Consider the following 18,814-nt stretch of genomic DNA (forward strand, 5'->3'; position numbering starts at 1 on the left):
GTCTTGAGATTGTTGAGGATATGCCCGGCACCTTCTAGCCACTGGTACTGAGAGGGAGGAGCAACCTGCATTTCAGACGACAGCACAGGTCTTGCAGTCTGAGTGAGGCACAGGGAACAGGAGAGGAAGGAGGAAGGGGAGTGGGAGGAGGATGGAGATTGTATCTGATTCTTTGGGCGATGATGACAAAGCCACAGCATTTGTGAAGGTCTCCAGCTGGAAACGCTGCCTTAAAATCTGGGTGGGCACTGGCTGCATCATCTTATTTTCCTTTCACCTCTTCCCTTCTTCTGCCTTGCTTTCATTCCTTTCTTCATCCTACCACTCACCTTCCTCTGGATTTCTGGTGCCATTTCTGCGACTTCTATCCTGTTAAGACACAGCATGCTGATCCCTTTCTCTATTTTCCTTCCAAGTGCTCCCTCTCACTCCCTGTGTGATTGTTCACAGACCTCCCAGATCTCATGTTCTTGTATTTGTTCTCTTGAATCAGCTCTTCAAAAGCAAATCCCAATTGTGCTGAACCTTAAATATCGAATACGAACAATTAAAGCAAATAAATAATTGAGGGATAACTTTGGTTTTGAACTTAGATGCACTGATTGAGATCCTTGACATTTTATGTGGGAGTGGGATTTTTCTTACTGTTTCTGAATTAATAGAAGGAAGTAATGTGATGTTTTCTAAAACACTAGAGGTGGAACATAGAAAACACACGGTATCTTCGGAAAGGGCAAATTAATGAGCTTATAGTGCAAGATCTGCACACGTAGACCTTGCATGAACACAGAACACATGCTTCAAAGTACTGATAATGGAGATGTTAAACACAGTGGTGATGCTGTAGAGGTGAGCCAGGGTGAGGAGTGGAGAAGGAAAGACCCTTGATAGCACTCCGCTCTTGGAGTGTATCCAGAGGAGGGATACTAAGATGATCAGAGGGCTGGAGCACCTTTCCTATGAGGAAAGGTTGAGGGAACAGGGCTTGTTTAGCTTGGAGAAGAGAAGGCTCTGGAGAGAACTGACTGCAGCCTTTTAGTACTTAAAGCGAGCTCACAGGCAGGAGGGGGAACTGAGCTTTTATACGATCCAGTAGTGATAGAGCAAGGGGGATGGTTTTAAACTAACAGAGGGCAGGTTTAGATTAGATTCTAGGAGGAAATTCTTCACTCATAGGGCAGTGAGGCGCTGGCACAGCTGCCCAGAGAAGCTGTGGTGCCCCATCCCTGCAGGTGCTCAAGGCCAGGTTGGATGGGGCCCTGGGCAGCTGAGCTGGTGGAGGGCAGCCCTGCTCACAGCAGGGGTTGGGGCTGAGTGGGCTTGGAGCTCTCTTCAATGCAAACCATTCTGTGATTCAGGCAACTTGATATCAGACAGGCAGAGAAAGCACAAGTGTAGGACACAAAGGTATCAATAATTAGTTGCAGCTAAATGAGAGTTTCTCCCTCCTCCAGCGCTGAGATTCGTCTAGTTGGTAGCTTTTGTATTCAACCATCGCATTTCTAGGCCATTTAACACTGCAGAATGAAAACTGCTATCAGAACAATTTCTGCTCCTATCACGTCCTGGTCACTGGAGGACCTAGAGGCAGCTATCGAGAACAAGAGGTTTCAGGAGGGTTTGGAAGAAGGAACACTAAACCGACTCCCTGACAAATTAGTACGTCAAGATAGGTCACAGAAATATTCCAAAATGAGATTTGAAAAGTTAGAACTTTTCACTAAGTACTGAAATTCTTTTTCCCCTTTGCAAATGCAAACTTCCTGTACAACATTTTTTTAAAAGCAAATATAAGTACATCCTGCCTTTGTCCCACCTTCAGTTGCTTGAGGTTCAAGCAGAAAAATCCATACCTATGTCAAACTCTGGCAGCTTCTAGCAGGACACTCCTGAGCCACATTGGATGCTGAAGAGATTACTGTCTGTGACTTTCAGATAGAGGCAAAGAACTTAGATGTTACTTGAATATGCCCTTTCCAGGTCAAAGTAGCACCAAAAACAGACACTCCTGAAGCTGCTGTCAGCTATAGTTCCTGGAAATCTCAAAGAGCCTCGTTCTTTTCCAGAAATTACCCTTTATTGAATTCTTCTGTAGTACCTGAAAAATAAAAAAAACATCCCTTAAAAGCAGAGGCACCTTTTAGCTGTTTGGGTGCCACAGACTCTTTTGGATGCTTAAGCATTGCTTTCGTCTGGAAAAGACCTGATCCCACTCTAGGTCTAATTTTGTCAGCAATGGCCTGAAACCATACAGCCAACCCGACCCAGGCTGACCCTACTTTGAGTCGGGCTTGAGCTGGACCGTATCTGGAGAACCCAAACAACCCAAGTTTTTCTGATTTTAACACAGTAGGGACAGTCAGCTACACATAGACAAGGCAGTGCCTTCAGGGTGTTACTGGCAATGATAGCATTGCTCCTGACTGCTATCAGCTTTTGAGGCACTGTTATCATCAGCCTCATTACCTACTGAAAACCTGCTGGTGTTCAGCCATCGACATCCCATTGGCAGCACTGGCCTTCTGACCTTGTGCTGTCCTGCAGCTATGGCTGCTGGTTTTTGGACTGAGCCCCTGGGGCCCGTTGCTGCCAGAACAGTGATGCTTTATTGATTGCCTTGGAAGGAGCTGCCATCTGGGTGATTAGCATGGACTATTTTCCACTATCTAGAGGCAAAACAGACTGAACTTTCACTGTGCAAAAACCACAATTGATTTGTTGTTGTTGTTGCAGTAATGCAATGAGGTAATGGCCTTAAGTTGCATGAGGGAAGGTTCAGGTTGGATATTAGGAACAATTTCTTCTCAGAAGGAGTGGTGAGGCAGTGGCAGAGGCTGCCCAGAGAGGTGATGCAGTCACCGTCCATTGGAGGTGTTCCAGAAATGTGTGGATGTGGCACTGAGGGACGTGGTGGTCAGTGGGCATGGTGGGGTGGGTTGGCGGTTGGACTGGATGATCTGAGACATCCTGTCCAGTCTTAATGATTTTATGCTTTTCAATCTTTCCAGCATCACGCTGTACCCCAATCTCTGCATCTCAAACACACTCTGTAAGAGGCCCCTGAGGACCCCCCAACATAACCAAAAGCCTTTGCTTCAGCCAAACAAATAAGCCAAACCTGATGGGGCTGCAGGAACCTTGCCAAATGAGTGCAAACAAACTCCGAAACAAGGAACCCTTTCAGTACAGTCAGTTTATGGTATTTCCACCACTTACATGTTGTACAGCTTGTCTTCAGCATCCCACAGAAACCCATAGCATCATTAGGACCATGTTCCCTAGCAAAACTTGCTTCAGGCTGCTGCCTACTCTATCCTCTGTTTCATGAGCACCAAGATGCTCCAAGGAGATGGAGCTGAGCTCACAGCAAACAGACAGGATACTCCCTCAAAAGCTTGAACAAGGAGAAAAAAGAAAAAAAAAGAAGAAAAAAAAAAAAAAGACAACGTAAGAGTCTAGGTTTCCAGTGAAGGCCAGAAAATTGCCTAGGCAGCAGGTTCAAAGTAGCTGAAAATCAGAGAAGAACCATCCTATCCCTGCCCACATATCCACTAGTGTAACCATGGACTTAAACCACTGAAGAGATGACTTTGGCTCCATAGAGCACATTCAGGCTTCCCAAATCTTTAACGGCAGTAGCTACTTTCCCTGGAATACATGAAAACATCCAGATTCAGTAAAATCTACCAGTGCTGAAGAACCCATTTGTCTTAATGAACACCACGCAGCTACTGAATTCAGCCTTTCCATTTGACCACCTTTGTCTGCCAGACACTGAATGAGTTCTCTAACTGAAGAAATCCTTGTCCTTCACTCGGCCATTCACATCCCAATGCCTACGTACCCACGAATGAATAACAAGTGTAATTAAAAGAATTTTTATTACAAATTAACATATTTATACATTTGTACATCTCGCATACTGCTGTATATGTTCACCAACATAATCATTAATTCAGGAAGCATTAACAGTATAGATTTCCATCAGACCAATTTAATGCAAGGGGCTTAGTTTTATAGTCAAACATTACAGAACATCATTACCTTTCTTTTGTCCTTTAAAAATAGCAGCACGTTAAATGATCAGTGCTCACAGGGCGTAAGCTCTAAAGTTTTGTACAGCAGGGAAAAAAGAACAGTAGAGGCAATAGTAGGGCAACTCAATAGAAAGGTACTGGTTATAGCAGAGTTAAGATCTAAGCAAACAGAAGAGTAATAAAATGAATTTACCTCTTACAACTGTAGAAAATAACATTTTTAATGTCATTTGGGATAGGAGTCCTGCAAATAGGAGATTTTGTTATAAAGACTAAGTAGACAGCTAGGATAATGCTTGTGTTTTCCAACATCTAATAGAGGTCTCAAAACATACGTACTCCCCATCCCTACCACCACCTTTCCACAGCTGATGTTATTTGAGGTTCATGTTGTTGATGTGCTTAAGTGATGCTAAGGAACATCCAGAACTCCTCAGACTTACACCCACAACAATCTAGTGTCAGAACTGTGTCACAAGTTACAGCTTTTGGAGGTTGGAGTGTGGGCACTAAATACAATCTCCCCCTGTAGCCCAGAAGCCACAGTGCTGCCCGAAGCAGTCAGCCCGTAGGTATGTGTGATGTGATCTGTATAACAAAATTTGTTTTCTCCACACTTACAGCCCATTATTCTTGCACTATTATTGACATGATAATTTTACCTCTTTAAATCATAGAAATTAAGATCTGAAATTCTCTGTAGTCATAAGCATAAGGCTATTCATTTGAACAGAGCATCAGATTATGGGCATTTTTTTTTCTCTTTTTTTTTTCCCTTCTTTTTGCCATAGGGAGGGAAAAAACATCACATGATGACATAGAAATTATAGGTAATTTTTATGAGCTGAAGAATGAATATATGAAAGCATGAAAGAATAGAAAGTGGGTTAACAAGTGCTTTTTGTATGCATTAGCCACCATGACAGAAGATGACGAAAAAGGTCAGAAGTGCAGCATTTCTGTAATTAGAAATTATGTGGTAAATGTGTCTATCTGTGGAAGCATCTGTATGAGAAACTAACCTCAGCTGTAGCACCCTGAATCACAGACACCCAGTGACATTAAAACAAATATCTGCACTGCTGTTTGGATCTCAACACAAAAACTGAGGACACTTGTTGGCCAAAAAAAAAACAAAAAAAAAACAAACAAAAAAGGTTAAATTGAAGAACTGGAAATATTTTATCAAGACCTACATTAAGAAAAAATATTCTGACTGAATCTCTCTTCTCCAAGGGCAGGTCTAAGAACTCCTAAAGATGGCATCAAGCTTAACCTCTCAGAGCCTGAGAGGTGTAGTGTTTGCCCTGCCAAAGGGCATTTCAGTGCAGACACCTTTCATGTATTTCCTGGCTATAAAATAGAGAATAACACGCACCACTCTGACACAGGCTACCATCTCCTCTGGCTGAGTGTTATCCCAGCTGCTGAAGTTCTGTACACACACTGCAACAGCATCTTTCACTTGCCATCTCCCTCCTAGGCCCTACCTCAGCCTCACACTCTTATTTTGCTTCTTCATTTTGCTATATTGAGGGACTTACACATGAACTCATCCACACGAGTTCTAGCACACAATTTAACTGAAAAACATTAAAAAAAAAAAAAAAGGTGAAAACATATAAACAAATGTTAGTGTTTTTCCATTCCATGTTCCTGGAGAGCTGAAAAGATCCAATCTCCCAAATTAAACATTAACCGCCTTGTTGGTCATCTGTGATTGCAAATCACATTGCTCATATTCATGTATTTCTTTTGTATGTAGAATTTGTTTCTGCTGTATTTTAAATCAAAAGTAAAAACCTGAAGAAAATCTTTATTAATATCTTTTCATCTTTTACAGATGATTTTTTTCCACACAATAATTAATAACTTTCTTGTGATCTGAATAATATGATCTTGATTCCATTGCAACACGAGTTGACAGAGTTCATCCCTACCTCATGGCCTGAATGTCTTAACCACAGAGAGTGATGTCTGCTTTCCTACCTCCCTATTAGATGGAAACAGAGCACACTGAGGGTGCTCACAGCAAAAGGAAGTATCTATAATGGCGTGCCAATGAACACAGCGGGCTTCTCCAATCTTTCTAAAGCCTCTGCCTCTACCAGCAACTATTTTGAAGACACAGAACTAGAAATTTGTCATTGCTGTTTGTACACAGGTTGTTCAGAAATCAGGAATACGAGACACAGAACCTGCTCATACCAAGGCTACACAGGAGAATCACTCGTATCACAACCCAGAAATGAGATTGAATGCCTTTGGGAAGGTGCTTTTCATTAAGTTTGTCTTTCATGCCTGGGCAGAGGGAGCTGCAAAACTTAATTATTTTCTTTAAACTCAATATAACAGCTATGCTTTTCTGATTTCAGACTCAGAAAAAAAAAGATCCAAGGGACTTTCACTTCCAAGACAAAGAAATGGATGTTTCCTCCCCACATCCCCAGAATGTAGTCTGGTTGCCCAACTCTGGACTGCAACAGCATTGAAAAAGCTGTTCCATAAGCCAACGTTCTGTAACAGAAAATCTCTTCTGAGGCCATATCCAAAAGACACCATGCAAATAACCTGCTCTGCTGAAAGTCTCAACTCCGATTTGGAACTCCAAAGCAGTAAGCAGCCTACTGGCACTCTCAGCTGCATGCTGTTCATTAAGCTTAGTATTTATTAACTTTACAAAATTAAAAGAAATGCTTTCACTTTGAAATACTATTTTATCTGAGTCACTATTTTTCATCCTCTCTTGTGGAAAGCTGCCCATCAACTGCTTTAAAATGGTTGAACGATTTATCATGGCAATTCAGTACAGTTTTGTTGCTGTCTAAAAAGCTTTAGTTTACAGAACATTTTGTAGAACGCAACAAATTCAATATCTCCGTAGTGCACCTTTGTAGATTTCTTCCCAGTTGTGCCACCTTCCCATAAACTTGATTGCACAAAGTCATCCACAGGTATTAATACCTATTCTTGTTGAGTTTCAGTCTGCTTAAGTTATAACAAACATTTAAGCACATAACCTACACACTTCCACATCAGCTACACCCTTTATCCTCTAAAGAAACCCTATGATGATATAAGATAAATTTACTCAACTGTATGTACAGTATATTTGCATATTAATAAATAAATCAATATTAAAAGTTTCTTCCCCCATAAAAAAGTGACTACAGTCTGACCAGATAATCTGACTTCATCTCTTCATCCAAGCACAGCTGTGTGACCAAGGCTTCAGTTTCCACTCAGCTTACTACAGTAACCATAGGAGCAGAAAATTAACAGGCTAGTGCTTAAGTTTGAATTTTATACAGCAGAGAAGAGGGGAAGGAAATAAGAGTACAAAAAAGTGCAAAAGCCAACAACTTGTAGAGCAAAGAACTTTTCATTACGTGATCCCGAGGAAGAGAATCCAGCCCAAAAGAGGACGTGCTGCAGCAAACACCATAAGCAAAGTGTGTTTTTGTCCTGATAGTCAGCTGCATGATGCCAGTCTTGTGTAATGCTCCAAGAATTCCTACTCCAACAGATACCATCTCCACCTCTACAAATTTATCAACACCACATTCAGTGCAAAGTGACATTTCTGAAAAAAACGGTTTACCTTGTCTCCGTCACATTCATCCTTACTGTGGAAAAAAAGGCTCACTTTCTTTGACTCTTATTACTATGTACACAAGTCTATATTTGCACCTCTCCATTTCTGGTAGTGAATTTTTTTCCTCTATTTACATTCATTAGAAACTGAGAAGGCAATTGGCCGTATTTTATATTTACTGAAGTCCTCCCATTAACCCAATGACTACCTGTTCATCTTCATTTATGCTTAAAGTAGCTGCACTTGTATTTCATTTTTTCCAGTCCGTTTTCAGTGTGATAGAAGCCATGGGAACCTCTGGGATCTAGAACATATTTCAAGTCAAGTCTCACTGCTGGAGCTGGAAGAGTGAGGAGTCACATTTGAGTTCAGATGTCTGTTTGCAGCACAGTGTGTGTGGACCATACCCCCATTTGGGTATCTTACAAATGCAGGCTCACAGAAAGGATTTTGGCACACCTGACAGACCTTTTTGTCCGAAAGGAGAATTGGAGTTCCTTTATGTTTGACCTAAGGAGGAAAAAAAAAAAAAACAACAACTAATATGAATCTAGCAATGAATGAAGACAAATTAAGATACAGCAGAAAAAAGCAACATTTCATTGGTTACACCTGGGTCATTTCAAACATACCAAACTGATGGCAAAGGTAGCTTGAACTATTTAATGTGAAATTCAGTCTCTGTATTCGTCCTAGCTTGTTCCTGTGCCCCACATAGAATGGCACTCACATGTAATGCAACTAAAAACTCAGTACAGCTTGCTAAACAAGAACATGACTCCACAGCAAACAGAGTATTGTCAAATTCTTATTGCAGACAGATTCTGCTGGATAAACTTCCATTAGAAGGAAACAGATTTAATCATACCTAAGAAAATTTTAAGTAACACTGCTCTACAGCTAGGAATAAAATACTCCACAAGTGGATTTAACAAAATCAAAAGCTATTAGTAAGCTTTAATGCCAAGCGTTGTGCAAGCTTTATTGCAACTACTGACGTGTCCCAGCCCAAGCAAAAAAACCCAAACAAACTCAGTTGTTGAAAGTTCTGGAGGAAATTCATTGACCTGGAAATCCCAAATGTATTTCCATTCAGCCCACAAGTTCAAAGTTGTTCGTTTTTCAAAGCCCCACCTCCCTTTTTGTTTTATAGAAGTGTAAAATTGACTATAGTAGCCATCACAAAAGTGTAATAAGTGCAGCGATTAAAACTGACAAGGACCTGAAGTCAACTTTGTCCTAACTCTTACAGTGTCTGATTATAATTAAATCCTCAGATTCATAATACAACTTCAAAGCGCCTCTATTAAAAACAAAACATAACAAAAACCCTACCTTCTCATATTTGTAGATCAAGTTTTCAGCTTGTGCTAACCCCAGTGCAACCTGAGTCATTCTTTTTGTATGAATGCTTTGCCTCACTGCTCCGGCCAGGAACGGGGAGAGGAGCTGCACTGACCAGCTGTCAGGCACCATCTGCAAAACCAGAGCTGCATCAAACTCAGCAGCATGGTTATTCAAGAGATCTACAGCAGCCACAACCAGTGCACAATCTGAAGCGTCTGGATTCAGATATACTGATAGCAGCATATGGAAGAGCCTCCGCCTGTACTGCAGATCTCTGTTCTCAGAGTTCCATATACAGTATTCTTCAGCAGCACGGAAATCCTTTAACTCATGGACAAGGATATGCAAAGCCTTCTCGTGTTCTTCTAGTTTTCCATATAAAATTGCACTTTCCATGTGAAGGTCTGTGCCACGGATTTTGTCTGTTAAATGAGAAAGAAGGCAATGTTTGCTCAGTGGAGAAGACTGCTACTTTCTCTTCCCAGTTCAATTCAACAAATCCACAGAGCTCAATTTCCACTCATTTTCCAGAAAAGCGGGTAGCTCTATACAGATACTTTTAAGTACAAGAATGCACAGATGTACAGAAACAAGAGCACCACAAAATAAGGAAGAAGAAATTACTAAGCAACAAGTGATAAAACTAACATCAGTATGATCTTTTAAAATTCTAGCAGGTAAGTTTTGCACATTCCTGCCTACACTACCACATATTGTAGTTTCATCTCAGAGTTTATCATATTTTTAAGCTCTGCTCACATCCAATATTACACAAAAAAACAGATAGTTGCCTTAGTTTCAACTGAGATGGAATTGTTTTATTCAGAGTGTCTGCTAGGATATGTTTTGGTTCTACGTGAAAAACACTGCTGATAACACACCAATATTTATGGCTGTTGTTTAGCAGTGTAGTGCAGAGTCAAGGCCATTCCAGTTTCTCAGCAATTGGGCTGGGAGGAAACAGAATCAGGACAGCTGACTTAAACTGGCCAAAGTGATATTCCATATCATATGGCATCATGCAGAAGGAGAGTCTTGAAGGGTGTGGGAGCGCATCTCTCTCTTCTGCTTGCTGTGGAGGTTGCTTAGCATTGGTCAGTGCATGGTGAGCAATTGTTGTGCATCACTTGTTACATACATTCATATATAGAGACACGCACACAGAGTCATAACTATTAGCCTTTTCTTTTTCTCTTAGTTTTATCTCAAAAAACAAAAAACAAAAAAACAAACCCAAATCAACAAGAAAATCTAAGCCTCAAAAAAATTCCATGACAACAGTTTAAAATCTACACTAGACACTAAGGATCAAATAGTGTTCTCCTTCTTGAAAAGGACACTATAAACCCTTAATCCAGTCTGGCTGCCTAATTGTAAAAGTTAAAGTACTTTTTTCTCCACAGAATATTTTGATTATCAAGGAGGAGCAGTACCAGCATTGCAGTGATCTCATCTTCATGAAAAAAAAAAAATAATCCTTCATGCAAGAAATCCTGCATTGGCTCCAAGAGAATAATCCATCTTGTAAATCTTGCTCTTAAAAATTAGGTTAAAAATAAAAGCACAAATAGAAGGAAGATTTTCATTGATTGTATTGTGCTTGTATATTACTTCTTATACAATGTTTTGCTGACTGGAAAGGCAGGGGGACAGTAAATGTTGGTAAGTTATTTTAGCTGTTATTCATCAATTTTTTATTTCTATCCCCACTGGATTTTTTTCATCAAATTTCAGAAAATATTTTACACCTTGCAGTATAAGAACAAGTGACTTCCCTTTCATTCTTGGGAAGTATATCAAAAAATAGCCAGAACAGCACTGGCCAAGGAAACATTTAATTCAATTGTCACTTTTCTTATGATAACACTAAGATATATGTTGTCCTTTTCACTAAAAGTGAGAATCCTCTTTTTTTTTTCTGACTAGCATGAAATCATGAATTTGTTACATGCAACAGAAGTCCTTAGAAATCTCTACAGAGCTTTGCTTTACTTCACACTAGTTGAGAAACAGACTATTTAACAAATAAGATTGTAATTCTTCCATTTGCAAGACTTTCACAAAAGACTTCTTTGTTCTTTAATGAAGAACATGTAAAAGTCATTTACATGTTCTTCATTAAAAAGAACCTGAGTATAAAGTAAGATATTGTATGAAGATATTGTATGAAGATACTTTTCCTGTCTAGTCATGGTGTTCTCTGCTTGTTCAGTGGCAAACATGAACAAAGGCAAAGGTAACAGCTGTTGCCTTTGCTGAACCAGCTTGTGTTTGAAAAGGACAAGCCTTCCAAGCCAATATACCTGGATAGTAGGAAGAAATACTGTGAGGGTGGTAAGACACTGGAACACTTTGTGCATTCAAGGCCAGGCTGGATGGGGCTTTGAGCAATCCAGTCTAGTAGGAGCTGTCTCTGCCTATAGCATGGGGGTTGGAACTAGGTGATCTTCCTACCCCAAGGTCCCTTCCAACCCAAACCATCACGTTGGTTCTATGATATCTTAACTATTTTCACTTTCTATCTTTATGAGGACTTAGTAAATACAATATGTCAGTTCTAGCAGAAAGCAAAATTACAGAGAAATGCATCTTACCCAAAATAAAGTGAATTCTATAAAGATCAGATTTCTGAAGAAGGCTGCGTAGTTTCAACAGCAGTTCAATTGTTTCCATACAGTTGTCTGTGGCTCCAGATTTTAGTTGAAGTATTGCCTCCAAATACAAGGCAGCTAGATGAGTATGGTACTTTTCTTTCTACATATGAAATAAGCAATGTTAGCTCAAGTCTACAAAGCCAATCTCTTCTCCCCACCAGTAACATTTCAATTAATATTTAATTATATAAAGATGTTTAAGTTCATTCATTTAATTCCAATTATTCAGAAATCTTTAATTCATGCAAATAGTGAGCTTATTCAGACCAGTTTCACAAGATAGGTTATGCAATACCTACAGCTATGGGTTCTCTATCTCAACAATACAGATATTTCTGAAAAACAGACAACATTTTATTTGTAAGCTCCTCTTTACCTTAAATAGACAAGCTCAACTGTGGTTTTTCTGTGCAAAAATTATTTCCTTTCACAAGTCCAATCATTGCATTAAAACAGATCTCTCCCCTTTGACTACAAGCATGTTCTACATAGTCGTCTCCTCTTATTTGTCTAGTAAAAGTCTAATTTTGACCTAACACAGTTTTCTCTATATTTAAGTATGTTCTTTTAACTTCTCCATTTCTGCAGTAAAATCTGAAAAAGCCAGAAGTGGGTAAGTGTTACTGATTATGTCATAGTCATCAATACAAGCTGATAACCTGACTACTGTTTGAAACATTCTCACTACAGCAGTCACAATAATCAAGTACGTTCTGAAGAACAAATAAATGTATAACTCAGTATTTATTAACAGGCAGAGTAGATTTAGTTATAAATTAATTTTGCTAGAAATATTCTACAAAACTAAGTTTAGAAGTTTACTTGAAATTATGCATGACATAAGAAACTAGTAGGTTCACTGGTCAGTGTCATACACCTTGACTATCTGAAACAGCAGCAGAGAGAAACCGTTGGTATAGCACGTATGTTTTAGGAATGTAAATTCATTAACTGGTCTATTGAATTTCTTCAGTGTTCATTTCTTTTCATCATTTTCAGGCTAAAGCAATTGCAATTTCTTCTGTGTCTAAAATGCCTCATTATCCAAGCACCATAACATTTTCTTGTTTAAAAAAAGAATATACTGTCTACACTGTCACTTCTGACTAGTGAACACATTTTTTTGGACTTTCAACATTTAGAGATGCTTGGAATTCTACAGTGAAAGGTGCATGTTTTAATTCTATCACTTCTGAAGATCTCACCAAAAGGACAAGATGAAATGTATCTATATATCTCTATGATATTAAGTTTGGATGTTTGAAAATGACAAATGGCACTCAACAGGGAAAAAAAAAAAAAAGTTTTCCAGCAATTGATATGCAGTCGACTCTAACAGACTGAACACATCCTTGTTTCACCTTCTCCTTTGCACTTTGTGGGTATCTCAAAGTTTCGTGTGTTTATAACTCTTCCAGGATGTACTGTTTAGTCTAAATGAATGCCATACTGAATAGTAGCAAACGTACCAAGGAAATTTTCATCTAAAACTCCTCTAAATCATTCTTTGTGGAAGGAGCCTTACCGGTGACACAGAAAAGCATGCAACAATCAGATGCAAATGTAAGCAACTGTTTTGCTATTGTGACAATTGAAAAAGATGGAAAAAAAAACCCAGAATATAGATCACAGTTTTCTATCTCCTAGTCTCCATAAAATACAAAGAATATGGAAGGCTTAATATCCAAATGCCTTAAATTATGTTCATTTCTTCTAGATTTTGGCTTGTTTCAGAGTTGCTCATCAACATATAGGATTTAGCATGCAAACTGCTTTTGGTATTGCTGTAGGACTCACCTCTATTTTCCTTTCCAATACGAGATGTTCCAGATACTTAATACGGGCTTTAGGATATTTGTTAAGGCAACTGATGATATCATCTGGATTGATGTTGTTTTTCTCTTGCTCTTCCAAAGGTCTTTTAGTAAAAATCTGCACTCCAACCTAAAAATAGATAATTGCATTTAGGAACTCAATGACAACCATTTTATTATCATTTCAATATTTATTTAACAGCACTATCAGGTCAGTTGGCACATTATTCACAAGACAAACAATGCAAAACTGCTCCTTGTACCACTAAGATTACAGTACTTTGTGCTTAATGTGATCATACCCACTCCTATCTCCCTTACCTCACTCAGCAGCGTACACATTGCCATGCACATAAACCTCTTGTTGAGTAAACCCTACACCAGCTACAAGAAGTATTGAACAGATCAGCATAACAGAGGGACAATTTACTGCAGAGGACTGAAGTGTAAGTTGAAGATCCGAATACGTATGGATTTCTCTCTCTGTATCGTGACATTTGATGGATTTCTACAACCATCAAAATCAAAGTTGAGAAATCTGGCACAGAGTAACTGAACTTCAAATTAATACTGATTTGGTAGTGACAAATTCCACACAGGCTAATACAGCATAAAGCATGCCTTTTCACAGCACACTAACATACTACAAAATTGCATTTTTACTTGTGCTGGAATATGTTTTTCTGTTGTTGTTTTTAAGTAATGAGATGTTGTGCTGAATGAAGGCTATTTATTCTACAGCCCAGTGTAAACAGCACTCTTCACTGGAATTTGTTTCTAAGAAAAAGCAGCAGCAGCTAGCCTTTTAAATGAACTTTTTTTTTTTTTTTTAAAAAGATCTGAAAATTATCTTAGAAATGTGAAGAAAACAAGCACACCAATCACAAACCTCTTCATTTTTCTGTAAAACCCATTCAGAGTATTTCCCCACCAAATCCTGGTCCGAGCAGAACGTCAGGAAGTCTACCACATATTCATAGAGATCTGAACGTGTAGAGTCTTCAATGTCTCCATCAACTATTTGCACCCATAACTGAGAAAAAAAAATTAAGAAGTATTTAAACATTCTTACGACTCAAAAAGTATACAAGCTATAACAACACTTAGCATTAGCCATTGGTATGCATGCAATTAAAAAAAGGTTCTACAAACACTAAGTTTGAGAGACCTCATTGGTTACTGAATTCACACTTCCTCTCCATCATAGCTTTTCTTGTATCTCCAGATTCAACTACTTCAGCCCCCATAATGTGTGGGCTTTCACCATCTGAGAACAACTAGCAGAAGGACAGGTAGGATTTTATAATGATTTACAGTTGATACTAAAAGTTTTATATTAACCTGAAGTGCTGCAGCATCTTGACCATTGTAGTGATACAGGAGACCAAGGGCAAAATACCTGTATGAAAATAGAAAACAGTATTAAAATTGATAGATTTTTCCTATCAATTTCACTATGGTTTGATTAGCATAGAACCTGATAAATAGTTGCTTACTGTAGGATTTCTAGGTGACATGCACATGGCCAAGACTACATTCAAAGGAGAGAAGTTTTTCCCTAGAAAAGCATCCATGTCCTTCCTCTCCCTAAAAACAGTTATAAGTTACTAACTTTAGTTTAAGTGGTTACAAAACACTTGTCAAATCAGAGATGATTCTTATGCTGTTCTCTGAATTTCATGTACAAACCTAACACAGCTCTAAATAATAAGCATTCTGCTAACATTTAATCAAGTGCAATTAAAATGAAATGTATGTGCTTCTTTTATTTAAAATTTTGCTTTGCTATCACAAATATATTTTTCTTTACTGCACCATAAAATCAAGTTAGGTGAGGAAGAGCTTCATACAGTACCATTACAGATTGTTTTTTATGTACTGAAATACAAATGAAGCTCAAGTTCTATAACGACTGTTCTCACAAAATTATGTTATGCATTTCACATCTGCAAAGGTTTGCCATGCAAAGTGTGCATGCCAAGAGCATCCAGCAAAACACCTGCATTAAATCTAATCACAATTAAAGACTGCCCTTCACAACTGTACTTGCTAGTACAGTAGCTGTGTATTTGGGGCAAGAAGGAAAAGCTGCTTTTGAATTTTGAACTCAGTGTGCTCCTACTGATTTGCCAAAGGGATACTGTTGATCACAGAATCACAGAATGGCCCAGGTTGGAAATGCCACACACTTTAAAGACTGAAGAAATAAAATCAAAGATGAAGGCTATCTATGACTGGAGTGATTTTAATTTTTTTTCCCCCCCAGTTAATCCTCTATCCATTGCCATTTCCAAATTGAAGTAATTTTTAATCATTTGTGGAGGTTGGTGGCCCTACCTGTGGCAGGTGGTGGGGGAGAAAGGGTTGGAGATTCACGATCCTTGAGGTCCCTTCCAACTTGGGCCATTCTGTGATTCTGAGATCCTAAACAGTATCCCTTTGGCAAATCAGTAGGAGCACAATGAGTTCAAAATTCAAAAGCAGCTTTTCCTTCTTGCCCCAAATAGGTAGCTACAATTTAAAAGCTACTAGTTATTTAATAGCTTCTACCTAAGATACAGTGTGTTTTGAGGCAACTTTTCATTAAGTCTTAGACATTTAGGACTACTACTGCTGCTGCATCCATTCAGCTCTCACACTATCACAAGGGCAAATAAATTGCTTTTTCCCCATTGAGATCCATACCAATACTAATTTTTGCATTGGACACAGTTTCAAGGAGAAAACTCTGTATTCCACTAGATATCTTTACCTCTGATTGTCAGTTAAGGCCTTCCTCCCCAAATTTGGGGATATTTACAAGTCAGGCCAAATTGGCTTTTGTACATTAAGTCAGAAATACATCACCCTAGAAGTCAACAGCTTTTTAGGTCAAGGATTTTTCTTGCTGGTCTCAAGGGTGCCATACTCAAAAAATCCACTCACTTTTTGTGCTTTTCCAGCCACGCGGCGCTATCTGTTAGAAGACAAAAGTTCTCTGAAACCAGCAGATCCAGCAGGCTTTCATGGTTTGCCTCTGCATATAACTTGAGCAAAGCCGTGTCAATATCTTCCTTGTAGCCATTTGCAACCTCAGTGCTGCGGACTTCATTCAAGTAACTCATGAGAAATCGTTTGCATTTTATCATCTTCTCCTGGTCCCCTTGGGTCAGCTGGTTTAGGTCAGCATACTCATGCAGTGGAGGATGAGACCGTATAAATGAAGAGGAAGTAGGCAACAGGAAGGGGTAGAGAGAGATCAGCTCCCGGACATCAAGCTGGCCGCTTCTGCAATTACAGTGTCAAACTAGATGAAGCAAAAAGAAAGAAAAAGTATACATAGGCACAAAAAAATAACATTCTGGGAATGTGTGCACATATGCTTAGAGGCAGGACGCCAACAGGTCATCGGTTTCTGAAAGCTATTGCCTTCTGCATCAAAGCAAGTATCATCAGAACAAATTTGGAATTTTTTATATTTTTATATTTCTTTTTTATCTCCACTAGATTACTGAGAATTCAGAGACTGTCCAGTCTTTTGCTTTTGATATCTTACAGCTGTTTGGTGGCATACACGGGGAGAAAAAAAAAAAAATAAAAATCAGCTGAACAGCTTCAGGGACTGGGACAAGTTCCTGGGACAGTCCTAGACTTCATCAATACATAATAGTAGCTGACTGAGGCAAAACAAAACAAAAAACCAAACCAAACAACAGACAGTAAAAGGTTGCAGGAAAGCCAGAAAGACTGTGCAGATGTAGCACACCATAACACAAGTATGTCATCCTATATAGTTTTTCTCTACCACATCCAAGAAACTCTTCAAGCAAGGGAAAGACAATGTTATGAAAGAAGAAAATCAGAATTTGGTCCAAATGTGGCAAATACCTCCCTGATTTTCACACTTAGAATGATACCTCCTCCAAGGCTTTGCTTTAGAAGAACAACAAGAAATCGAGATTTATATTTTATTTCTCTGTCAATTCATTATTCAGAATTCATCTTTAGAGACTAGCTTTCCTGAAAGGCAGAAGATACTGTTGTCGAAAAAACTAAAAATGAACTTCAAGTTCTCCAGAAGAAATCCCTGTTTTTTTTTTGTTTTTTTTTTTTTCCCCCTTCCACAAACAAAACTTAAGATGTTTTTACCTATACAACGATCAACTTCAGAAAGACTTTCTCATTCACAAAACTGATTGGAAAATTCTAAAAGGAAACTAGTTATAACTATGGAACTAAATGGAGCAGAAACATTTTTTCAATCCATAGACAGTAACTGTGAATGATCACAGAATTACAGAATGACTTAGGTTGCAAGAACCTCACAGCCCACCCAGCCCCAACCCTGCCATGGGCAGGGCTGCCCTCCACCAGCTCAGGCTGCCCAGGGCCCCATCCAACCTGGCCTTGAGTGCCTCCAGTGATGTGGCACCACAGCTTCTCTGGGCAGCTGTGCCAGAGCCTCACCTCCCTCTGAGTAAAGATCTTCTCCCTAATATCTAATATTAGTCACCCTTCTTTCAGTTTAAAGCTATTCCTTCTTATCCTATCATTGTCTTTCCACATAAAGATCTGGGCAATCTGTTCTCAGTGGTCTTCGCTTGAGCAGGAACCTCCAAAGGTCCCTTCCAACCTCAACTATTCTGCTGTTCAGTGAGTCTATGAAATGGGTTAAGCCCTCATCTATTGTTCTGAAGTAATTAAAGTGCTGAAGGCATGCCCCAAGTTGTTCACTTCTTGCCAAAGAAATAATCCCCAAACCATTCAGAAAACAAAGCAGTAAGAAGCACCACATTGTTAACAACTACTTAGAACTTTAAAAATATGACTTAAGGATGCCCATAGGCTATTGAATCTGTACCAGAAGAGTAAAATTCTGGGAGACAGCAGCAACAGCAAGAAATTTAAGAGCAGTAAGCACACATCTTGTTTCAGAACCTAGAGACTGCAAAGCATGGAAACAGCAATATGGTAACAGAAAATTGCAACATTTGAACATAAGGAGCCTTCCTTTAAAGAGAGGCTTTATAGAATCATAGAACCACAGAATGGGTTGGGTTGAAAAGAACCTCAATGATCATCTAGTTTCAACCCCCCTGCTATGTGCAGGGTCACCAACCACCAGACCAGGCTGCCCAGAGCCACATCCAGCCTGGTGCTGAATGAAATGATTCATACACTACTACCTAAAAAGCTCAATCTCTACACTAGAAAGGGCAGTTTCTAATAAAAGAAACGTCCACATCTACTTTGCCTATTCCTGCAGTTGAAATTTCCTTTTAATTCCTCTTTTTGGGTTCTGCATTTGGTTTTGAAATTCTTAGATCCACATCATGGCGACCTCACCCACTACGATGAATTCAGCAACAGCCTGATAAACATGCTGTT

General features: G+C 39.1%; 1 protein-coding gene across 2 annotated transcripts in view; it reads right to left on the bottom strand.

The window, feature by feature from the left end:
- Nucleotides 1-3,864: 3,864 nt before the first annotated feature.
- TGFBRAP1 (transforming growth factor beta receptor associated protein 1) overlaps nucleotides 3,865-18,814 on the bottom strand; it is a 34,080-nt gene continuing 19,130 nt past the window's right edge. For both annotated transcript variants that reach the window (XM_085214556.1, XM_085214563.1), the window contains 7 exons: nucleotides 16,373-16,714; nucleotides 14,789-14,846; nucleotides 14,337-14,480; nucleotides 13,431-13,577; nucleotides 11,574-11,733; nucleotides 8,968-9,401; nucleotides 3,865-8,142 (listed from right to left, as the gene is read on the bottom strand). In XM_085214556.1, coding sequence (XP_085070682.1) covers nucleotides 7,954-8,142; nucleotides 8,968-9,401; nucleotides 11,574-11,733; nucleotides 13,431-13,577; nucleotides 14,337-14,480; nucleotides 14,789-14,846; nucleotides 16,373-16,714 — 1,474 coding nt within the window. In that variant the 3' untranslated portion in view covers nucleotides 3,865-7,953. The remainder of the gene's footprint in view (nucleotides 8,143-8,967; nucleotides 9,402-11,573; nucleotides 11,734-13,430; nucleotides 13,578-14,336; nucleotides 14,481-14,788; nucleotides 14,847-16,372; nucleotides 16,715-18,814) is intronic.

Source organism: Meleagris gallopavo, chromosome 1 (assembly GCF_905368555.1).
Source record: "Meleagris gallopavo chromosome 1, MGAL_WU_HG_1.1, whole genome shotgun sequence".
Lineage (NCBI taxonomy): Eukaryota > Metazoa > Chordata > Aves > Galliformes > Phasianidae > Meleagris > Meleagris gallopavo.